The 23,524-nt window shown below is 41.5% G+C and overlaps 1 protein-coding gene across 2 annotated transcripts in view; it reads left to right on the top strand.

The window, feature by feature from the left end:
* The window catches only part of LOC308288306 (cytochrome P450 3A56-like), a 31,440-nt gene that overhangs the window by 5,425 nt on the left and 2,491 nt on the right, over positions 1 to 23,524 (top strand). The window contains exons 5-12 of one of the 2 annotated variants that reach the window (XM_080729709.1): positions 1,611 to 1,730; positions 2,426 to 2,511; positions 3,493 to 3,647; positions 5,725 to 5,849; positions 13,081 to 13,156; positions 16,106 to 16,266; positions 18,213 to 18,436; positions 21,830 to 21,992. In XM_080729709.1, coding sequence (XP_080585835.1) covers positions 1,611 to 1,730; positions 2,426 to 2,511; positions 3,493 to 3,647; positions 5,725 to 5,849; positions 13,081 to 13,156; positions 16,106 to 16,266; positions 18,213 to 18,436; positions 21,830 to 21,992 — 1,110 coding nt within the window. Of the gene's footprint in view, positions 1 to 1,610; positions 1,731 to 2,425; positions 2,512 to 3,492; positions 3,648 to 5,724; positions 5,850 to 13,080; positions 13,157 to 16,105; positions 16,267 to 18,212; positions 18,437 to 19,164; positions 19,249 to 21,829; positions 21,993 to 23,524 lie in introns of those variants that run through there. The other variant, XM_080729710.1, reaches the window with a different exon arrangement.

Here is a 23,524-nt window from a genome sequence, read left to right on the forward strand (position 1 = left end):
ATTGCTGACATAGAAACAGGTTTTTTCCAAAAATCTCAGAAGGATTCAAAAGACACTTATAGAATCGGGTCAAAATTCAAATTTTCACGATTTTTCAAAAATAGCAGATCTACAAGCTCGCAGCGCGGCACTCGGTGCCGCGCTGTGAGCTTGTATATCTGCTATTTTTTAATATTTAAAGCATAAAATATTGCGTCATAATGTGTTCAGGCCTAAATGGGTTAAACCCTCTATTGGTGGGGACTGCCAATATACGTACTTGATGCAGTCTTTTTTTCACTCTCTACCAAATCTCTTTGCCAAAAAATATTATATTTTATTTGGCAAATGTTCCGCCCCAGGATGATGGATGTTGGGGATATTTTTGATTATCGCGATAATATCGTAAATCACGATTTCTTTGGTCACAATAATCGTGATATGACATTTTCATATCGTCCCATCCCCCACACAGTGTCATTTCGTCACTGTCGGGCAGAAACCTCGTATCTCCCAAGTTTCAACGTTTTTTCAAAGGTTTTCCACGTGACATACTGTGTCTTTGGGGGAAATATCTACATATACGTACCGTTAATACGACAGATGCTATAATGTAACAATGTCATTCAGGGTTGCCGTGGATTATTATTAGTTATTTACAGCAGTGAGCATGTAGCATTACAGTTGTGAGCCTGTAGATCGTCTATTTTCACAATTTCTGCCTCTAATATTTGACAATTTGTCCAACGTTTAATTTGTCATTATACACTTAAACTTTATAGAGATGTGACCAAATATTCGGCACCGAAAATTTTCGGCCGAATAGTGCCAAAAAACGCATATTCGGTTTCGGTTCGGTTTGATTTTACAGCCGAATAATTATTACCGAATAGCACCGAATACCAAATACCGAATATTACCGAATACTGATGACCGAATACTACCGAATAGTACCGAATAATGTATAGGATATTCAATATATTTTTTATAACAATAATTACATTGATATTTCTTTATGATACAATAATTCAACTATATGGAATGTTAATATTTTGAGACATAATTTGTCTTTTATTACAAATTTACTACACAATAGTAAATAAATAATTCTACACAAAAATAAATATGTGTGCATTCAAAAGTGAGAAATAAATGTTTTATGGAACCATATGGTGATTATTATTTAAGTTAGGTTTTGCCATAATCATGTCTTTTGCCATAATCAGGTAGCTTTACAACAAAGGTACAGCAATGGTGCAAACATTTGTAATACAAAATAAATGATATACATGTATTATTCGGCTATTCGGTTTTCGGCCAAATGTTTCCAATATTCGGTATTCGGTTTCGGCCAAGAATTTTGCTTTCGGCACATCCCTAAAACTTTATGTTGTTTTGTTTACTGTTGAGTGAGAAAGCAATCATTAAGTTCATCATCTGGGTACGCCCCCAAATAATTTGGGGACCCCCCTGGGGGTCCCGACCCACAGGTTGAGAACCACTGATTTACAGGGCCCTGCTCTATGCCCTCTTTACTGTCTCTCCATCACAGTAGTGGCATGAGAATAGGATGCATTCATAGACAAATATTTGTCTAATGGCAGTTCACTAACCCTCACTCACGTTCACAGGAAATGGATGCAGACTTTATGGGGCCTATGGCGGATGGAATGACAGTAGTTAAAGATGAAAGGTGGAAGAGAATTCGGAGTACGATATCCCCGTCTTTCACAGGTGGAAGGCTGAGGCAGGTAATGATATACAGTATGTAGTGAAATGATAAGGTAATGATATACAGTATGTAGTGAAATGATAAGGTAATGATATACAGTATGTAGTGAAATGATAAGGTAATGATATACAGTATGTAGTGAAATGATAAGGTAATGATATACAGTATGTAGTGAAATGGCATGTGTGTCAATGGTCATTCACAAATTGGCTAATCTTGAAGGGGAACCTTTCCACCCAGCCTACATACAGTAATTCTTGCATCACATTTAGGTTTGGCTGTGCATTTTTAGTGGTGAGAGTGAGAAGTGAACTCTTGCGCACTGGGAAATGTTAATCATATTTTCACACAATAGAACGATAGGATTCACGTTAAATATTGTCAAGTTCTGATACACTGCCCACAATCAGTGGTGGATAAAGTACTCACATTTTTTACTTAGGCTAAGTAAAAGTATCAATATATAATACTGCAATGTAGAAATACAGCCACACCAAACTAGCTATGAGAGTGGATTCCCCATTCCGCCAATGTAATTCAATGGGAATGGAGCCGTTTCATGCCACTAGAGGAATTCTGTGTGCCGCTATGTCGACGACAGCATAATCGGCGCAAAAGGTCGTGCAGTGTGTACGAGCCCTGAGTTACTTTCCGCCACTGCACACAATTGTACTAATGGCTTGTTTGTTTGTTTTGTTTTTTCCTTTGGTGAAGGTGTTCCCTATTGTACAGCAGTATGCAGACAGACTGGTTGACACTCTGGGGAAAAGCAATTCGGATGAATCTGTTGATATTAAAAAGTATGTTTTCAAGCATAATCTGTAGGAGCAGAACTATGTACATTTTTATTTTGAAAACTGCTCAAAATGTCTCACAACGAAACACAGCCGTTGGTTCTGTGAAAAGGACACCTCGAACCACTTAAAACATTTATTATTTTATGCTTTAGCTATTAAAATAATTGCAGATATATAAGCTGTTATTTTTGAAAAATCGTGAATTTCTTTTTGCAAATCTTTGAATGTATCTTTTTAAAAGCAAACATTTGTAACTCAAATATTTGCTTCTGGGGGGTCCCTGGAACATCATATTTTCAGATGAGGGATCCGCGGCCAAATGCATTTTTGGGGGTCCTTGACATGAAAAAGTTTGAGAACCACGGATTTAGAAGACATTTATAGAATCGGGTCAAAATATTCAAAGACTTGCACAAATGTTTAAAGGAGTAGTTCACCACTTTTCAACCTGTCTTCATATACGGTCCTCACTAATGTTCATGATAAAATATCACAATTTTTTTCTACTCAGTCCAAGTCTCCTAGGAGAGCTGTGGGAAGTTCAGAATCCATCGTCTTGTGACATCATCATTTTCCAAAAAAAAAATATTAATCAATATTTTTGAAAAAGATATTTAGATTTTTATTATCGCGAGAACAATGGCTTTTGCAACTTTTCAGGAATAGAAAGCCTGCAGTTTCTATAAGCTGGATTGGCAATCGATGATGTCACAAGACGATGGGTTTCTGACCTGCCCACAGCCCTCCTCTGAAAAAGAAAAAAGAAAAAAGCTATTTTTGAGTGAGGACCAATTATATGAACATAGGTTGAAAAGTGGTGGAGTGCCCCTTTAAGTTTTTTTTTTAATAGATCTACAAGATCACATATCTCTGCTTGTATATCTGCTATTTTTTTATTGTTAAAGCATAAAATAATGCTCTTACTGGGTACATTTTCATGCTCATAATACATTATGTATCTGGTTAAACCCTGTTATGTGTCAGCTTCGTGGCGCCCTACAGTTTTGACGTTGTGACCAGCGCGTCGTTCGGTGTGGACACCAACTCCATCCAGAACCCAGATGACCCTCTCATCACTCATATCAAGAACGTTGTGACCACTGGCAGAGGCTGGAGATTAGTGGTCTTTCTCATCATGAGTATGTTAGTCCGCCTTGTTGACGTTCACTCATGTGTTAAAACATACCGTAGTTATTACCCGGCTTGGTTGAATGCTTGATTCTGATTGGTCAATCACTGAAATCAGCGGTCGTTATTTCTGGATAACAGGCCGCTGCTCTATAAAAGACCGATGCATAATCAAAGACTCAGAGCACCTGCAGCACTCAGGCTGCACTGTGTGAATTTAGTGCCATATCCAACCTGTCAGCCATGTAAGCAAACGTCATTTCCAACTAAACGTTGCTCTCAAGAATGTTTTAAAAAAATATTTTAAGCGAGAAATAGATGATGCAGTAACAGAAAATGGATTCTATTTGATCAGCACTTACTTGTTTTCCAAGGCGACCCGTGTTGCGCCTGGGGGGGGGACCAGCGCAACACAGGAAATACTTTGTTTTGTTTTTAGTTTTTGAGTCAAATTATTAATTTGATTGAGTAGCCGGAAAATAAGTAAGGGATAACGACTAGCAGATATACAAGCTCACAGCGCGGCACTCGTGAGCTTGTAGATCTGCTATTTATTAGGCTGAAGGGATCTTTATTTCTGGAGAAGGACCGAGGAGCCAGTCCAATTACACACCCTATGAAGCCTTGAATGTTTCAAGACATTCCTAAGTCAATAATCTGATGACTGCGTCATCGATCAAGAGGAGACAAGTCCCTACGGGAGACCCCACAGGGGCGTCACAAGGGGTGGGAAAGTGGGACTGAGTTACTAGGGCCCAAGGTGGAGGGGCCTGTCTCAAGCTCACAGCGCGGCACAGAGTGCCGCGCTGTAAGCTTGTAGATCTGCTATTTTTGAAAAGTTGTGAAAATGTGTGCAAATCTTTGAATATATGTATGTTTTAAGCGAACACACAAATTTTGCATCTGGTGGATCCCTGGAACTAAATATTTTGAGATGGGGGTCCGTGGCCAAATACCTATCATTTTGGGGGTCCTTCACATGAAAAGGTTTGAGCACCACTGACATAGAAACATAGGTTTTTCAAAAAACCTTAGAAGGATTTGAAATATTCAGACTTCGCACAAATTGTCAAGATTTTTCAAAAATAGCAGATCTACAAGCTCGCAGCGCGGCACTCGGTGCCGTGCTGTGAGCTTGTATATCTGCTATTTTTCAGTAGTTAAAGCACAAAATGTGAGCGAATCCTTGTACCCAGGGCCCAGAATTTGGTGAGACACCCCATCTCCATGAATTCAAGACTTCATACGGTGTGTAATTGATAGAAAATAAGTCATTTTTTGAGTGAACTACTTCTTTAAAAGTGTGATATTTGAGAACTTTCACACACAGAATCTCTAAATACATGGCCTCAACAATCACAGGCTCACAGCACAAAGGCTGAAGCTGATTCTTTCTCCTTTCAGTGTTCGTCCCCTCCTCAAAGTACGTCTTTAAAGGACCTACACCATGAATTTTCACTTTTTCTATTTTAAAACCTTTTTTTGGGGTCCCACTGGCACCTTCTATCCTCACAAAGTCCTATTTCTGACCATTGTGTCTTTCTCTGGTTTTGGGAAGACAGAGATGAAAAGCTTTCCACGGGTTCTCAGAACAATGCTGTTCTGAGAGTTGATCCGTGTGACGTCACACGGATTCCCGTTTTTTTTTTCAGAGTAAAAAAAAAAATGTTTTCAAAAAAAAAAGATTTCATTTTTTTTTTTTTTTCCAAAAAAAAATTCTTTTTTCAAAAAAAAATTTTCAAATTTTTTTTTTTCAAAAAACTTTTTTTTTTCAAAAAACTTTTTTTTTTCAAAAACTTTTTTTTTCAAAAAACTTTTCTTTTTTTTCTCAAACTTTTTTTTTTCAAAACATTGGGGGGAGGGGTGGAAAAACCCCACTAGATGCGCCCCTGAGCAAACAGAGGCTGTTTTGGTATTGCAGCTGGAGAGCCTCATTATAGTAGAGCTAGAACACACTAAAAGAATGGTCAGAGTGTTTGTTGAGGGTTAAAACCTGTCTAAGACTCAATTTTGAGCATATATTTATACAAAAATGATAGTTTTAAAAGCATGGTGTAGGCCCTTTAAGATGACTCTTTCTCCTTTCAGTGTTCGTCCCCTCCTCAAAGTACGTCTTCAAGATGTTCGGTGTGTCCATGTTCCCCAAAGACAGCGTGGACTTCTGCATGAACATCATCAAGAGATTCAAAGGCCAGCATCAAACGGAGAACTCTGTAAGCCTCATTCATTTACTCGTACGTTGTAGGAAAAGTTGCAATGAAAACAATGACCTTCAGGTGTCATCTATACTATAATTTTGCGAATGTCTGTCTGAGTGAGTGAGTGAGTGAGTGAGTGAGTGTCTGTCTGTCTGTCTGTCTGTCTGTCTGTCTGTCTGTCTGAAACAGCGTTTCTCCTCAGTGGCTGGAGCAATTGATCTGAAATCGCATCACCATTAGCATATGAACACACCTAACATAACTGTGAAGCCCGTTTGTCACTTTCACAAATCATATACTGTATATTAGCATTTTTATGGTGTATCTATATCTATTTAGCCTACAGTACCTTTTGTGACCACACATGTTAAGGGAGGGGCGCTGTTGTTCAGGCCATGCACAATCACACACAAACCCACACACACACACACACACACACGGGGGGGTGGGGTGGGGGGGGGGGGGGTGTGTGCGTGTGTGCAGGCGGGCGGGCGGGGGGGGGGGGGGTTCTGGCCCTGTTACAGATGTTGTCCAAAAATCATGCAGATCGGTACACAGTATCTCTGTAGCTGTTAAATGGAACGGGTATTTCTTACATTGATGCTCCTACATATTAGCATGCAAGCACCAGTTAAAGTTACTTTCCATCCCTCATATACTGTGTGCACAGTGCACATCCCATAACCCACACACTGCACATCATTTCGGAGCTCATATCTTTGAACGGGTAAGAGCTAGTATTTGTAATTTAGAATAGCCGAGCCAATCATTTTTACCCCCTTTTCTCCCAAATGTAGTTACCGGTATCAACAGGGGGTCCGGGACCCCTAGGGGGTCCTCAGAGTTACTACAGGGGAGACAATTTGAACCCTCACATTCCTATTCTGAGGAGGACTTTAGCCAAAAGTAGCTGATCAACTAATCGGCTGTTCGGCTAATTTCTGCAAATAGGTTTGGACCAAGTACAGATTGAAAGGTCGACAATTTTAAGTTAAATGTCTGAAGAAGAAAAAAACACATTAAAGGTATATTCAGTGATTGTATTTCATTCAAATAAAAAATATAATTGGTACATTTTCCATTCATTCTCCTCACTAGAATGTGTGCTGACCATATAAGGACTTCCACCATGGCCCGTGTTACGAGCATAGCTAGATTCGGTTTTCAGAGGTAGCTAGCCAGTCCTCGACCAATCAGGGTAGAGTATGGCCATAGTTATGTTATGATGTTTAGTTATGATGGTCAGAATAAAGGTTTTGAGAACCACAGTCGCTCTGAATTAAGAACGTCTGCTAAATGCCTAGATTGTAAACTACTGAACTCATAAAATCCCACAGTCTCGTAGTAAATCAGTATCATACATATCCTGAAGCTGGAGACGTAGGCCTACCGATATTCAGTGATTGGGTCTAATGATCAAAATGAGAACATTATTATGGTGTAAAAAATCTATAAAAAACTAAACATTTCCACGCTGTAAGGCCAGTAAGGGACAAGATGACCCCCGGCCACTTTCATTATCACTGAATACACCTTTAACATGAATCAAACATGGACAGATGACAGTGCTGTCAAACAAGTCTATGAATCTGTCTATGAAATCGATGAAAATCTACAACACAATTTTATACAATACTGTATGTAGTGGGGGTTCCCTGCTGTATCTCCCTCTTAGCTAAGGGGTCCTTGGCCTGTTGAAAACCCCTGCTCTAAATGATTAGATTCCACCTTGCACTGTATGCACGTCCACTCTAGTGTCCAGGTACTGCACAAACACATAAAGATGTACACATAAAAAAGGGGCTTATAGCCCCTTTTCCACTGGCCCAACTCCACACCACACCACTCCACACCACACAGCCCACTTGTGTGAGGTTTTCCACTACAAGGACCTGGGTAGAGAAAGGACCTGGTTTGAAAGTGGTACTAAACGGGGTACTAAAAAGTATCCACTCTAGAGTAGGTCTGAGCTAGGCCACACAGGGCCAAACACTCATAATGACTGATCACTCACTGGCTTTTCATTTAGACCACCAGGATATAGTTGTAATGCACTAGAAGTTCGCGGCCCTTTGGGCCGCTCACGTCTAGAGATCGCGCCCGCTTTGCGGGCGCTCACAGCTAAATTGCAGCAGTGTTCCAACTGATATGGGCATATATGGAGATCTGTATCTGTCAGTCCTTTCACACTGCCAGAGAAACATAAGCATATATGCTAATGGAGAAACATAAGCATATACAGTGTATAGTATATGCTTATGTGAGAAATATGTTTGCGTCAGCAAAATAAGCAAACTTTCATTTTGGGAGGATTGCTCCCCCAAAAATCATGTTTTGGCATGAAACGGTTGCATTTTGTGCATTTGTGGCACGCCCTGCTTCTGGGAATTCGTTGAGCATACAACCCTTGACATGTGATTCGAATTTAGTCTTGACTGGATGTTTTGTTTGTGATTTTTGGCCTTTTCTGATAAATAGGCCCCTCCCACTAACTTTGGAAGCATATTACAGGAACAATATGGACTTTGAAAATTGTCGCTTGAATATGTTTATTGCATGGGTCCAGAGAACATGTGTACCGATTTTGGTGAGATTTGGAGGAAATATGTCGAAAAGGAGCAAAAAGTGTGTTTTGAAGAAAATGTAAAATGGCGGAAAATCTATCCTGATGCAAATGGGTGTGGCCTATGTGGGGACATGTGTCATGACCCAAGGAATCCTGGGGAAAATACATTTTGATTTTCCGACCTATGGTTAACACCTTGACGTCCGAAATAGAATGGTGGTTGGTAGATTAGCCGTGACATTTCTATTATTGTATTGTGATCTGAGACATAATATTATGTTTATAAACATGACCCCGCAGCCCCTCCATCTTGAACAGCGCCGCTGTTTTTTCTTTTTTTTTTTCCCCAGGCCAGTAACTCACCATGATTTTCTCGATTTCCGTTGGGATAGAATGGGGGTTTTGGCCGATCGTCGATGTCCCCGTGCGTTTCGCGTGCGCGATCCTTTCACGTAAATGTCCCCGCAAATAGTCCATGTGTGACTGAAGAACAGAACTGAAAAGTTTCGCTAGCATAGCCCCAAGCATGGCTGCTGTAGGAGCTCGAGTGTGCAGACAGCAAACGGATGGCTGGGAGTAGCCTTGGAGAAGGAGAGGCGCTGACGTCACCTCTGCTTCATGCACGGTCTGCATGAGCTATCAGTGCACGAGTGGTGACTAGGGAAGGTTAGACGATCGCCGATTTTCGGATCAAAAGCTTTTATTCCGGTTTTAAAGACAAAGTCCGGGAATGTACGACGTGGCTGAGAGTCCCTGGGGGGATGTGCGATATAGTACGGTTTTAACATTAAGGGGCTCCCCGTGGCTTAGAAGGTGTTAAAGAGTTATAGGGCAAAATGTGAAGTGGGCTGTTATAGCACCACCATGAGGCTGACCGTAATTATTATGAATCTCCCCTCTAAGTTATGCATTTTGAAAACATGACATTTACTTTATTACTATTCAAACCCCTCAGGTACAGGAAAGCTTGCTCTGTGTTGGCTTGGTGTGTTAAAATAAGGTATGATGTTAATGCGCAAGAGCGACAGGTAAATGCCACTAATGTAGATTTTGAAGTGAACCACACCGCCAGAGTTCTATATCTATGTATCTATGTGTCTGTCTGTCTATCTATGTATGTATCTATCTAGCTACTGGGCAAAATGTGTAGGAACAGTGTCCAAAAATGTGTTAGAAAAAATTTGAGGGTTCCTGATATGAACAGAACCACTGTTCCATGGTGTATTCCTAGCAGCATGTAAAACAAAAGCACCTGATGGAGTTACAGTTGACTCATTTATTTCCTATGCAATCAATCAATCAATCAATCTCTCTGGAAGAAGTTGCACGTGACTTCTGCAGCAGCACTGAGGCGCTCCAACGACCACTCTGACAAGCTAAATGATGGGTGCAGTAAATGTATTTGTCTGCATACAGCCCAATGAGCCCATAATATTAACATCGTAACAGTGCCCGTCATTTCAGCTGATCTGGTAGCCCAAATTACCTGAAAACTGCTAATCAAGAAAATGTGTGACAGCTGTTTCAAAAGCTGTAGGATCAAAACGAATTTATTTTATTACATAAATTTAACTTAAACATGTTGACAACAGTCCTTATTAATCATAAAAACAAATTCAGTATCACACATTGCTTTTTCTTAGTTTCCTAGGCCAATTACCAAAAAGCGGACCAAATTACCTGACTTCTTTTCAGATTCTAATGAGCTAATGTTAACCCTCACCCTCACTTCAACTGTTCTCTGTCTCACAGTTGAGTGCTCAACTGGGGCCCCCTGATGGCCATGTTGGTTAAAAAATAAAATAATAATAATAATCTCATGAGGCCCCCAGGCTGTGAGGGGGCCCCAGGCGGCTGCCTATTTTGCCTGTATGGGCTGCACGGCCCTGCTTCACCCTATACTTTGCGCTTCCAAAAAGTGTCCCAATTTACCTGACTTCACCCTATTGTTTTACAGCGCAGCCTACTGCTGCTGTACAGTCTCAGTCTTCATTTGGATCAACAGATTTACAATCTTTTCTTTCTTGCACAAACATGTGATTTATAGGGGAGCTTTAGCAACACAGAGGATTTACAGCTCGTTTTATGTTGACAGCACGGCACTCACAGCAGGCAGCGGCTTGAAAAAAAAAGAGAGAGAGAAAAAAAAACTTTCACTCTCTTGCTTGGACAGAACGGGAGACAAACACACATCAGCTGATCTTCACGCAGATAACATCTCGATGTGCGTCTTGCGCGAGGCGTTGTGAGCTTGCAGATCTGCTCTCCAGAATTACGTCAGAAGTTGAACTCTCTCTCTCTGAAATACGATTCTCTCTCTCGCGCTCTCTTTCTCTCTCTCTCTCTCTATTCGGTAACACTTCCCAACGTTAGGTATCAAGTAAAAGTACAAAAGTATCGCTACCAACATACCATGCTTGTTAACGGACTACACAAACACACACGCGTGTCTGGTCAAACATCGCATGCATAATCTACTCTTTATGGAGGGAAGCAATGTTTTGTTGAGAACATGGAGAACTGACACACGCGTGGCTTAAATAAGTCATTTTTCTGCTGTAAGCTGCATCTTTAAGGTTGTCATTGCAGAAAGGGTAAAGTAGAAGGTTTAAAACACGCTATTCCTATCATATTCCAATGGCAGTGTGTGTCCCTGTGTAGTGTTTGGTGTGAAGCAGAACAGCGTGATGGTGCTCTCTCGAACTGCCCCCCCCCCCCCCCCCCCCCCCTGCTCCATCTCTGCTAGCAGGCAGTTGGGAGTGCGTTGTGTTTACGCCCATTTGTGACGTAAATCGCGTCGCCGGTCAACTTTGGATCACTCCGTCAGGAGTGGCTGCTATGCGTAAGGCGAATTTTGATAAATTGAAATAAATGCGGTTCAAAGAGTGGCATGTTTAAAATGTGGACAGTGGGAAATTTTCACGTTTGTTCGACGTGGTGGCTATGTTTGTGAGAGGTGTTTGTGAGAATATGTAGCTAAACATTCTGGTTTAGGATTGCCTCCAAATGCTCCAATATAGGTGTTGAGATGATAATAGATTCTATTGTGTTATAACCTCTATTATAATCTATTATAGTGTATTATAATTATCATAGTAATCAGTGTTGGGCAGTAACGAATTACTAATAATATATTACTGTAATATTATTACTTTATCCAGTAACGAGTAGTGTAAGGTATTACTCTGTCAAAAACGGTAATATATAACGCTTTACTCCGCCAAAAAAACACCTTGTTACAACGTTACTCGTGCCTCTCTGGCCGGAGAGGAGAGCACTCAGAGCAGCGCTTGCAGCTGCTTAATTGACGGTCGTTAACTTCTTTTGATGTTCTCTGAGAGCCTAGGTCAACTTGACACAGAGTTGCGCAGCGAGTCGTAGATTGCGCAACACACACACACACACACACACACACACACACACACACACACACACACACACACACACACACACACACTGAAGAGAGAGAGAGAGAGAGAGAGAGAGACGGTCAGTGAGCCCCTCTTCTCATTTACACACAACGACACACAGGGAGAAGTAGTTTCTCTTCATCTCCGTGGTGCTGGATTGTTTTTCAATTTACAGATACTCCTAATAAAGTAGGCTGCTTTCTGATTAGGCCTATATCCTTTATTCTGAGTTAAAGACCATACAGAGCCTAGGATCAAAATTACTGACAGTTTTAAATGTCTGGTAAATGCACTGATCACAGCTGTCAAATAAAGCTTGTTTGGCTGATTGGAGACTTATTTTTCCAATAAATTGGATTATTTTCTAAAAGGAGCTGGCTAAACAGATTGTGTCATTTTACCCTACATCTCTTTTCTTTTGCGGGGTAAAAAAAACAAAAAGTAATATAACTTAATATATTATATATTACTCTTGATTCCAAGTAATAAGTAATATAATATTATTACTTTTTCCAAGGAGTAATAAGTAATATGTAACGATTACTCTCCTAAGTAATATTGCCCAACACTGATAGTAATACATTAATACTTTACAATGTATTATAATCACAGTTATAATCCATTATAGTGCATTATAATTAGGATAGTTGTAATACAAATGTATTATGTATTATAATCACAGTTAAAAGGGTCAATTTGTTTCTTACCGATAGGGGTACTTTTGTGTAATGGAAAATGTAGATATTTTTATGTGGTGCGGTGTGGTGTGGTGTGGTGTAGTGTGGTGTGGTGTGGTGTGGTGTGGTGAGGTGTGGTGTGGTGTAGTGTGGTGTGGTGTGGTGTAGTGTAGTGTAGTGTAGTGTAGTGTAGTGTAGTGTAGTGTGGTGTGGTGTGGTGTGGTGTGGTGTGGTGTGGTGAGGTGTGGTGTGGTGTGGTGTGGTGAGGTGTGGTGTGGTGTGGTGCTAAAACTGCAGTGGAAAAGGGGCTTAATGTCCGCTCCAGTGGTGTACAGTAACTAACTACCATGCAGGTGACACTTAGGGACCCCCACCTGACCACACCACTGTTCCACTCGTAATGTTTACAATACATTTCCATCACGTCATCTTCCATCAGGTTAAGGTCCAGGGCGTGATCAAAACATTTAACTTGCAATAAACAGTGTTTTGGTAGTTTTCTCTTTTATAGACCGTGTAAAGTGAAAAAGATAATCGTATAGCAATTAAGAGCTACACACCTTTTTTTGTTTTACATTGTATTTGTTGTCCAGAGTCGAGACTTCCTACAGCTGATGATTCAGAATGAGATACCAGAGACGGCACTAGAGAATGATCATCCAAGAAAAGGTACTTTATCATTTTAAAAATGATTTAAACTAGTGAAAACAGCCGATCTTGTGTGCTTGTAGATCTGCTGTTTTCACTACTTTTGTGCAACAGCCTTGTATGATGAAGCAGGGCTTTACTTTGCGAAAGAACATACAAATTTGGAGATACAAGGTTTCCACCCGACAACGACGAAACACTAGTGTTGTTGCTGCTCTTATACCACCATTATTACTGGGGTTGGTGGGGGCCAGACAGTAGCCCCCCGCGGGCCGCCTTTTGGGGAACCCTGGGTTAGAGTTTGGTGGTGGAGCAAGGTTATAATAGTTTTGGATTTTTCCATTAGTTTTTATTTTTATTAGTTTTGAGGTTTTGTTTTCAATTACAGTTTAGTTTTAATTCGTTTTTAAAGTGAGGTTGCTAGTTTCGTTTCGTTTTTATTTTTTGAAAATGCTTAGTTTTAGTTTAGTTTTTATTAGAGATTAAAAAAAGCTCTGGAAAAATTATTGTCTAATAAAGAAAATCTACAAAACATGATATTGTTGAGAGTGGCAGGAATGTTGAGACATACAACTAGAGCCCGACCGATGCCATATCTTTTGACCGATGCCGATGTTGAGTGCTACACCACCGATTGCCGATGTTTAACCGATATTTTGTAATAATATAAAATAATAATAAATAGCCTAAATTTCGAAAACATCTTACCTTCAAAATCTTTTTTCCGTTTTTTTTTTTACCAATGGTCTGGGGGCCACCAGTGGTCCTTGAGGGGTTTCCAGGTGGTCCCCAGCAAAATGATGGAGATTTGGTAACCAAATGGACCCTTTATAATATTTTTAACTCATGAGTGTAAAATGAAACCCAATGGATCCTTACGAGCAACGACATGTGGTCTGAGTGGCTAAATGTCATCAAATGGTGGTCTAATATTACTTATAAAAACGACCGATACATCGGAGAGATAATGACCGATGTCCGATACCGACATTGAGGTCCAAAAACGACCGATATATCGGTCGGGCTCTAGTCCAGATACCCTCATGGTTCCTTGAAGGGGTTCCAAATGGCCCCTTACGGGTGTGTAACTCATAGAGGGATTAAATAAATCTTAGTTTAGGTTTAATCAAGGGTTTGTTGATCTAGGTTTTATTTTAAATCGAGGTGCGTTGCACCACTTAAATTTAAGCATTGCTTAACAAATCTGTGATTAAACCCTTAACCTGTGATTAAAACCATAAACTGTGATTAAGTCATGGTTTAAATGTCCTCCATCTTGGATTTCGATATAAACAAACTGGAACATGCTATTCTCTTGAGCCTAATATCATTAACGTTACTCTTTTATTCATTTCTAGGAGAATGTGGGCAGGCCTGTGTTAAGAAGAGCGCCTGCAGCCAAAACAAAACAAAACAAAAATATAACGCTCCCCGTCATACGACGGTGACGCTCGGACGCTACAGTGCGGCGCGGCGATGCGATGCACGGCTAGAAGCAAGAAAAGACCACAGTTTTGATCACATTCACATTTGAGTCGATTATGAAGCGATTTCAAAAATTAAAACGTCTCCATGTTGCTTGGGAAGTCCACACGCTTCCATGACAAATGTCTGTATGTCCCTGTAAATATTTAAATGTTCGCTCATTTAAAATAGCCGATGTACAGTACTACAAGGATGTGATGAGATGTTTGTTTTCAGCTGTGAAACGCTGTCTGCAGTTTACCTGCTGTGGGGTTTCCCTCACAGGAGGGGGACCCCCATTCATGTCAATGGCATGTTTGCATTTAAACCACCTCTACAGCAGGTTTAAAATTAATCCCTTACTGATGTTTAAATCAAAGTTTAAAGTAGTGGTGCAACAGGATTAACAGTAATCCAGGTTTACAGTGAAAATTCAAACCAAGATTAAAAGGATGGTTTAAAACTAAACCTGATTAAGAAAACTAGATTTAAGGTTTGGTGCAAGCTGATTAAAAGATAAACCTTGATTTAAACCAGTTTAAGGCTTAAACCGTGTTGGTGCAAGCCGCCCTGAGAGTGTACAAATGTGTCTGTGTGTGTGTGTGCGCGTGCGTGTGTCAGTCATGCTTTTTGGAGCGGTGGAACAGCGCTCCCTATGGATAGCTTTGTGTGTCTCCCTGTCCTGTACAGCATAAATAGCTGCGATGACAATGGGTGACCAGAAGAGGTCACTGTTGTGCAGCCTAGCCACACCAGTACTGTACTGTAAACTACTGACAGACAGGAACGGATTGAGAAGGGCACTGTTGTGCAGACTAGACGCACTCGCACACACACACACACACACACACACACACACACACACACACACACACACACACACACACACACACACACACACACACACACACACAGAGTATAGCTGCTTATGGGGGCACTGTGGCACAGTGGTTAGCGCTTCGCCTCACAGCTAGAAGGTCCTGGGTTCGATTCCCGCCGGGGGACGTTGTGGGTGCTGGGGGCGTGTTTCTCCCTCCGCGTCATCAGCCCCCACACCCTAGGTGGGGTTGGCGATAGGGCCTTTCTGTGTGGAGTTTGCATGTTCTCCCCGTGTCTCCTAGGGTTGATACCCTCACAAAAACATGGCAGTAATCCTGGTCTCAATAATGCCTCCCCCTGGCCAGCCGGGGCGCTTGATGGAGGGGAAAGGAACTGGTTGGAATAACGTGTTCCTTCCACGCGCTACGTCCATCCCGGGGAAATCCCCACTGTCAGGTGAAAAGAAACAACTTGGACTACTCATGCACTGAAGGAAGCATGAGGTCAGTCCGTTGTTTCCCCAGGCGCGGCAGAGGGAGAGCAGAGCCCAGGATTACATAGGCAATTGGCACTACTGGGTGAAAATGGGTTGCAAAATCGTGGGATAAAAAAAACAGAGTATAGCTGCTCAGATTCACTGCTCCACTTCGAACCGAGGTTTGATTTGTGTTTGTTACTCTGCCACAGGACTGACTGAACCAGAGATCCTCTCCCAGTCCTTCCTGTTCATCTTCGGTGGCTACGAGACCACCAGTACCACGCTGAGCTTCATCTTCTACAACCTGGCCACCAACCCTGATGCACAGCACACACTGCAGGAGGAGATAGACTCCAGCTTCCCACAAGATGTACTTGAATTTAGGCATAGAATTATTGAATGCTTTAACCTGTGAAAAATAGCAGATATACAAGCTCACAGCGCTGCACCGAGTGCCGCGCTGCAAGCTTGTAGATCTGCTATTTTTGAAAAAAAAGTCGTAAAAATGTGTGCAAATCTTTGAATATATGTATTTTCAAAGCGAACGTTTGTAACTCAAATTCTGCTTCTGGGGGGTCCCGGGAACAAAATATTTTGAGATGGGGGGTCCGTGGCCAAATACATATTATTTTGGGGGTCCTTCACATGAAAAAGTTTGAGAACCACTGACACAGTAGTCTCTCAAGAACAGACTAACTGAGCTCCAGTTGAGTGAAAAGGACCTTTTCTTTGACGATGGCTGGCCAGATTGCTGACATAGAAACATAGTTTTTTCAAAAAAATCTTACGATTCAAAAGACACTTATAGAATCGGGGCAAAATTCTAATTTTCACAATTTTTCAAAAATAGCAGATCTACAAGCTCGCAGCGCAGCACTCGGTGCTGCACTGTGAGCTTGTAGATCTGCTATTTTTCAATAGTTAAAGCATAAAATAATAATACACAATAATGTGTACCCGTTCTAAATGGGTTAAATCTTATGTTGTGAAATATTTTACATTTGGTGTGCTGCGTAACTCTGAATAGTTCTAACCATCTACTTACCCTCATACCAGTTGAAACACGTGAAGTTTTCGGTGTCTTACACCAGTGGTTCCCAAAGTAGTTTCTGTGACGCAATTTAATGCTTATTTAATGCTTTAACTATTGAAAAGTAGCAGATCTACAAGCTCACAGCTCACACACTGCAGGCTTGTAGATTTTCTTTTTCTTTGAATGTATCTTTTTAAAAGCGAACATTTGTAACTCAAATATTTGCTTCTGGGTGGTCCCTGGAACAACATATTTTGAGATGGGGGTCCGCGGCCAAATACATGTAATTTTGGGGGTCCTTGACATGAAAAGGTTTGAGAACCGCTGATTTAGAGGAACGATTTAGAAGACATTTATAGAACCGGGTCACATATTTTCAAAGACTTTGCACAAATGTTCACGATTGCAAGCTCGCTGTGCTATTTTTTAATACATTTGGGTCCTCATCCGGAATGAATGGGGGGAAATGTATTGCAACAAAAATGTTGTCTTAGGAATGTGACAAATACAAACAAAAATATATTATTGAACTCAAGTCTCCGTGGCGTGAGTAATCAATAGAAAAAAAAGGTCAATTTGGGGGTGAACTACTACTTAAATCCAGTGGCGCTTTGGTGTTTTCTTTTCATGGGGACGTGGTCATTTATTGACGTCAAGTGCACTGCACCCGCGCCTCTATATGTGCGCATGTGAGCAATTAGAAAATACTGCGCTACAGTAGAGAAACTAAAAGTTTACTTTGAACGGAATCTCAAACAGTAATGGAACCATGTATGAGGATGCATGCACATTCACATACAGTCACCGCTGGAAACCTAGGTGTTAAAGTATCCATATGAATAGGGTACTTGGGCTGCTTGTGAATCTAGGGGGGATGAGTCCTGCGCTGCAAGCTTGTAGATCTGCTATTTTTGTCTTTGAATATTTTGACCCGCTCCTATAAATCCTTCCAAGGTTTTTTTGAAAAACGCATGTTTCTACGTCAGTGGTCCTCAAACCTTTTTCATGTGAAGGACCCGTATTTGTATTGTATATGCATTTGGCCACGGACCCCCATCTCAAAATATTTCATTCCAGGGACCCCCAGAAGCAAAGTCTTAGTTACAAATGTTTGCTTAAAACAAAAAAAGATTTGCACACATTTTCACGACTTTAAAAAAAATATCAGATCTACAAGCTTGCAGCGCGGCACCAAGCGTGTATATTTGTTATTGTTCAATAGCTAAAGTATAAAATAATTCCAGGCCTAAATGGGCTTAATCTTAACCTTTGGGCCTCCACAGGCTCCGGTGTCCTACGAGGGGTTGATGGACCTTCAGTATCTGGACCAGGTGATCAGTGAGTCCATGCGCTTGGTGCCCCCCCCACGGCTGGAGAGGATGTGCAAGGCCACGGTGCAGGTCAGCGGCTTCACCATCCCCGCCAACACCATGGTGGGGATCCCCGTGTTGTGTTTGCACAAGGACCCCAAGTACTGGAGCGACCCGGAGCTCTTCCAACCAGAGAGGTACGGTCGGTGCCAACATGGCAGTTTTGTTACATCAGTGGTGGGGAAAAAGTACGTAATTATTCACGTAATTCAATTCAATTCAATTATCACTTAACACAAAAGGAATCTGCTTTAACCCATTCAGAACGGGTACACATTATAGTGTATCATTATTTTATGCTTTAAGTATTGAAAAATATTCTACAGCGCTGTGAGCTTGTAGATCTGCTATTTTTGAAAAATCTTGAAAATTACAATTTTGACCCGATTCTATAAGTGTCTTTTGAATCCTTCTAAGATTTTTTTAAAAACCTATGTTTCTATGTCAGCAATCTGGCCAGCCATCGTCAAAGAAAAGGTCCTTTTCACTTAACTGGAGCTCAGTTAGTCTGTTCTTGAGAGACTGCTATGTCAGTGGTGCTCAAACCTTTTCATGTGAAGGACCCCCAAAATGATATGTATTTGGCCACGGACCCACATCTCAAAATATTTAGTTCCAGGGACCACCCAGAAGCAAAGTTTGAGTCACAAATGTTCGCTTTGAAAATACATATATTCAAAGATTTGCACACATTTTCGCGACTTTAAAAAAAATAGCAGATCTACAAGATCTCAATAATTCTAGGCCTAAATGGGTGTAGTAGCATGTGAGGGGTCTAACTAGGGGTTTTTCCTGATTCTGAATCCATTGCAAGCTTCTTTTTTTTTTTTTACAAAAAAACTTTCATTGGGCTAAAAACGCGCAGAAGCCCGACATAGCCGGTTGCACCACAGGGGATTCGAACCCACAACCTGGTGGTGGGCAGGGACTTTACCATGGACGTGCTGGCCATTGGGAAAAGCGGGACAACTCCCGAACGTCCGGTTCATTCCCGGCCGGTCCAGGCCGGCCATTAGGAAAAAAAATAAAATAAAATGTCGGCCTTCGTTCCATTTTGGGGGCTGGGCGGCCACAAAGTAAATCGTCACTGTCGGGCAGAAACTTTGTATCTCCAAGTTTCAAATGTGTACATTTTTTCGCAAAACAAAGCCCTGCTTCATCATACAAGGCCGTCGCACAAAAGTAGTGAAAACAGCAGATCTACAAGCACACAACGCCTCGCGGTGCGAGGCGTTGTGTGCTTGTAGATCGGCTGTTTTCACTAGTTTAATTACATTTTTTAATCATTAATACAAAACAAACGGTTTTGGACATACAAGGTTTCCACCCAACAACGACAAAATATAACTCTTGTAATTGGCCCACTGGCTTGTCACTTGTCATGATCTGAAATGGCAAATCTTTGAGTAGCAGCAGCGCTATAGAGAGAGAGATCTCTCTCTATAGCGCGCAATGAGGGCCTCTCCAACTCTTTTTCCCGGGCTGAATCAGGGGCCCAGCACGTCCCTGGACTTTACCACTGTGCCACCCGAGCGCCGGTAGCCGTTCTCGATGCAAAGAAGTCAGAGATTACAGTAAAACATACAAAAGTTGCAAACTACTTTTGAAGTTCAGTATGTCATAGTAGTCGGGCGGAAACCTTGTTTGGTCAAAAAACGTTTGTTTTGCGCGACAGTCTTGTATGATGATGAAGTAGGGCTTTATTTTATGGAAAAAAATATAATAATAAAGAAAAATGTACACATCTGAAACGTGGAGATACAAACACGGTAGTCAATGAGTGTATTCTTGTTGATAAATGTATTTGTTGATCTTGGATGAACTCCATCATTAAACATTTTGTGGGGGAATGCAAAATAAAACACATCACGTCAAGTAACTGATACACAAATTATACTTTTTTGTGTGTAGAATACCTTTAATACCAGTAAGACTCCCTAATCGGGAGATAAGCGACCGTAGGTCGCTTATCTCCACAAATAGGGCAAACATTTGTTTTTCCTAAATCTTCCTGATCCATGTTGATGACATGAGTGTAGACATGCTGTGTAGTGATTTTCGTGATTTTAGGGCAAAATCTGTAGGAGTTACGGCATTTTATGTGAGCTGCAGTGGAGGGGGTCCTCCACTGGGGGCGCCACCACTTTTGCATCCGTTCTGGAGCACCAGGAGTCGGTGGTCCCCGGGAATTCCCCGTGAGCAGCCCCGTTGGCGTGGTCATTTGGTCATTTTTGCACATTTGGTCATTTTTTACATCTGGGGGTCCCCCAGGGACCTGGGGGTCCTTGGAGCTCCGGGGGTCCTTGGAGGAGTTTGGCAGGCAAGGAACGTGTGTGCAAAATTTGGCATGGATCGGGGCAACGGTTGCGGAGATATGAGCAGGGCAAGAGTGTGACGTGTGAGGTGTGACAGACAGAGGGACTGACACTACTTACACCAGTAAGACTCCCTAATCGGGAGATAAGCGACCGTTGGTCGCTTATCTCCACAAATAGGCCAAAAGTTTGTTTTACCAATTATTACACTCTATGTGAACATTTACATCAACAAATCCCAAGTACTATGCAGAACGACCCATTTCAAGTTTTTAATGTACAACAATATTTAGAAAATAGGTCTACAAGCTGACAGTCCTCGTCCCTTATATTCCCATAGGTTATATGGAGATCTCAGTGTTTGTCAGTCCTTGTTCATTTATGCCCATATATGGACATCTCTATATCTACTGTAACAGTCCTTGTCCCTTTATGCCCATATATGGAGATCTCTTAACTGTAAGTCCTTGTCCCTTTTATGCCCATATATGGATATTCCTGATGTCATCAGTATATGAACATATATGGGCTTTCTGATATGCCCATATATGGAGATCTCTTAACTGTAAGCCCTTGTCCCTTTTATGCCCATATATGGATATCCCTGATGTCATCCGTATATGCCCATATATGGGCTTTCTAATATGCCCATATATGGAGATCTCTGTATCTCCATATATGGGTATAAAAGGATACTTCAGGTCTGACATCAGGTTTGTTTATATTGGGTTGCTAGGTTTGACATCACAAACTCTATGGGCCATCTGACCTAGAAATCTATATTTGGGCATAGATGACTCATCGTGACCTCATCACACGTCGACCGCACGTGTGACGTGCGGTCGACCGCACGTGTGACCGACGGACTGCCGGTGGAGGTTTTCATACTAAACTGCGACCTTACGGTCGCAATCATTTTAAAAATGATTTAAACTTGTGAAAATGGCCAATCTACAAGCACACAACGCCTCGCACTGAGAGGCATTGTATACTTTAAGATCGGCTATTTTCACTAGTTTTGTGTGACAGTCTTGTATGATGAAGCACGGCTTTATCTTACGAAAGAACCTACAAATGTGAAACTTGGAGATACGCGTTTTTTGCCCGACAGTGACGATATGATTTTATAAAATAAAAGGTAGGTATTACCTACTAAAGTATTATTCAATAAAATAAAAATACAGTTAAGAATGTGTGCCTTTTTTGCATTTGCAGGTTCAGTAAAGACAACAAGTCCAATATCAACCCATACGTCTACATGCCGTTCGGACTCGGCCCTCGTAACTGTGTTGGGATGCGCTTTGCCGTCCTGACCATGAAGATGGTGATTGTACGCCTGCTGCAGACTTACAGTGTGGAGACCTGCAAAGACACAATGGTGAGCTTAACTTTGCACTCACATGCACATTTCACACACTGGGCTTCCAACAGCGGTTCTCAAACTTTTTTTGACTCGAGGCACCCGTCAATAACTTTTCTTCCACGGCACCCCTGAATTACACTTAAAGGGATGAGAAACCCCACCTCTTTATTTGTTTTATTAGATTTCAGAATATGAAAAGATATCTAAAATGTAGGCGTGGTTATCTGCTGTTGTGGGGGGAGGGGCGGAGTAATGTGTGCATATGAGGGCATTCACCAAATATTCGAATATTCGAATATCAAAGTCACTATTCGACGTTGTTCATCGAAGTCGAATATTCGCTTTTTTTTTTCTTTTTTTCTCTTTAAATAAATATATAGTTTATAAAGCTTGGCTAGATAGGAAGTCATAAGAATGAGTTGTCAAAGCCACTGGTGGATGAATTTGTTAATGCTCTATACCAGGGCTTCTCAACCTTTTTAGGCAGTGACCCCCAAAATAAACATATTTGAACTGGGGGCCCCCACCCTGACAAGCACTTGGAATTGTAGGTATTAATGTGCTTTGGTTCCACAGATAAATATTGTGAAAATAGCAGATCCACATGCTCACAACGCTTCGCAACGTGAATGAGATCGGCTATTTTCACAATGTTTGCCTCTTGCTTACGTAAGCAATTTACCCCGAGTGAGAGGACATTATGCTCTCATAATGTCCTGTGTGAGGGTGTTATCGGACGAGGCGCAGCCGAGTCCGATAACACCTCACACAGGACATTATGAGAGCATAATGTCCGACCCCGAGTGGTAAATAGCTTTTCTACCACATCTACCATATACACGAAAGAAAACACAGTTGTAACTTGCAAAGTTCATCCTGGAAGCAAGTCCTCACACAACTGCGGCGGTTGTTCTGCCATAACCTCCGGAATTTAGCCAATCAGAATCCAGTATTTGAACACGTGACCGCAATATGTGGTAGAATTATTATTTGACAGTTTGGCCAATCCTGTCGAATATTCGACTATTTGAATACTTTGAGGTTGAATAATTCGAATACTAAAAATCACTATTCGTGAATGCCCTAGTGCATATCATGTTAGGGTGAAACTAGACTCAGAGAGAAGCTGCCCGCACTTGTTGCTGTTTGCATTTCGGAAACAAATTTTAAAACCAGCCATTGGAGGTGTAAAAAGTATAACAATTCGGCAACTCCATGTTGTATAACCAGTAAAAATGTGCTAGTATTTTACAAACAAGCTGTCTGAGCTTTTATCCGTTGTTAACTTTCTCCAGCTCTGTACTGTTTACCGTGGGGACAACCGGAGCGGAAAGGACGCTGCGCTGTGTGTGTGTGTGTGTGTGTGTGTGTGTGTGTGTGTGTGTGTGTGTGTGTGTGTGTGTGTGTGTGTGTGTGTGTGTGTGTGTGTGTGTGTGTGTGTGTGTGTGTGTGTGTGTGTGTGTGTGTGTGTGTGTGTGTGTGTGTGTGTGTGTGTGTGTGTGTGTGTGTGTGTGTGTGTGTGTGTGTGTGTGTGTGTGTGTGTGTGT

Source organism: Nannobrachium achirus (assembly GCF_963921795.1).
Source record: "Nannobrachium achirus genome assembly, chromosome: 7".
Lineage (NCBI taxonomy): Eukaryota > Metazoa > Chordata > Actinopteri > Myctophiformes > Myctophidae > Nannobrachium > Nannobrachium achirus.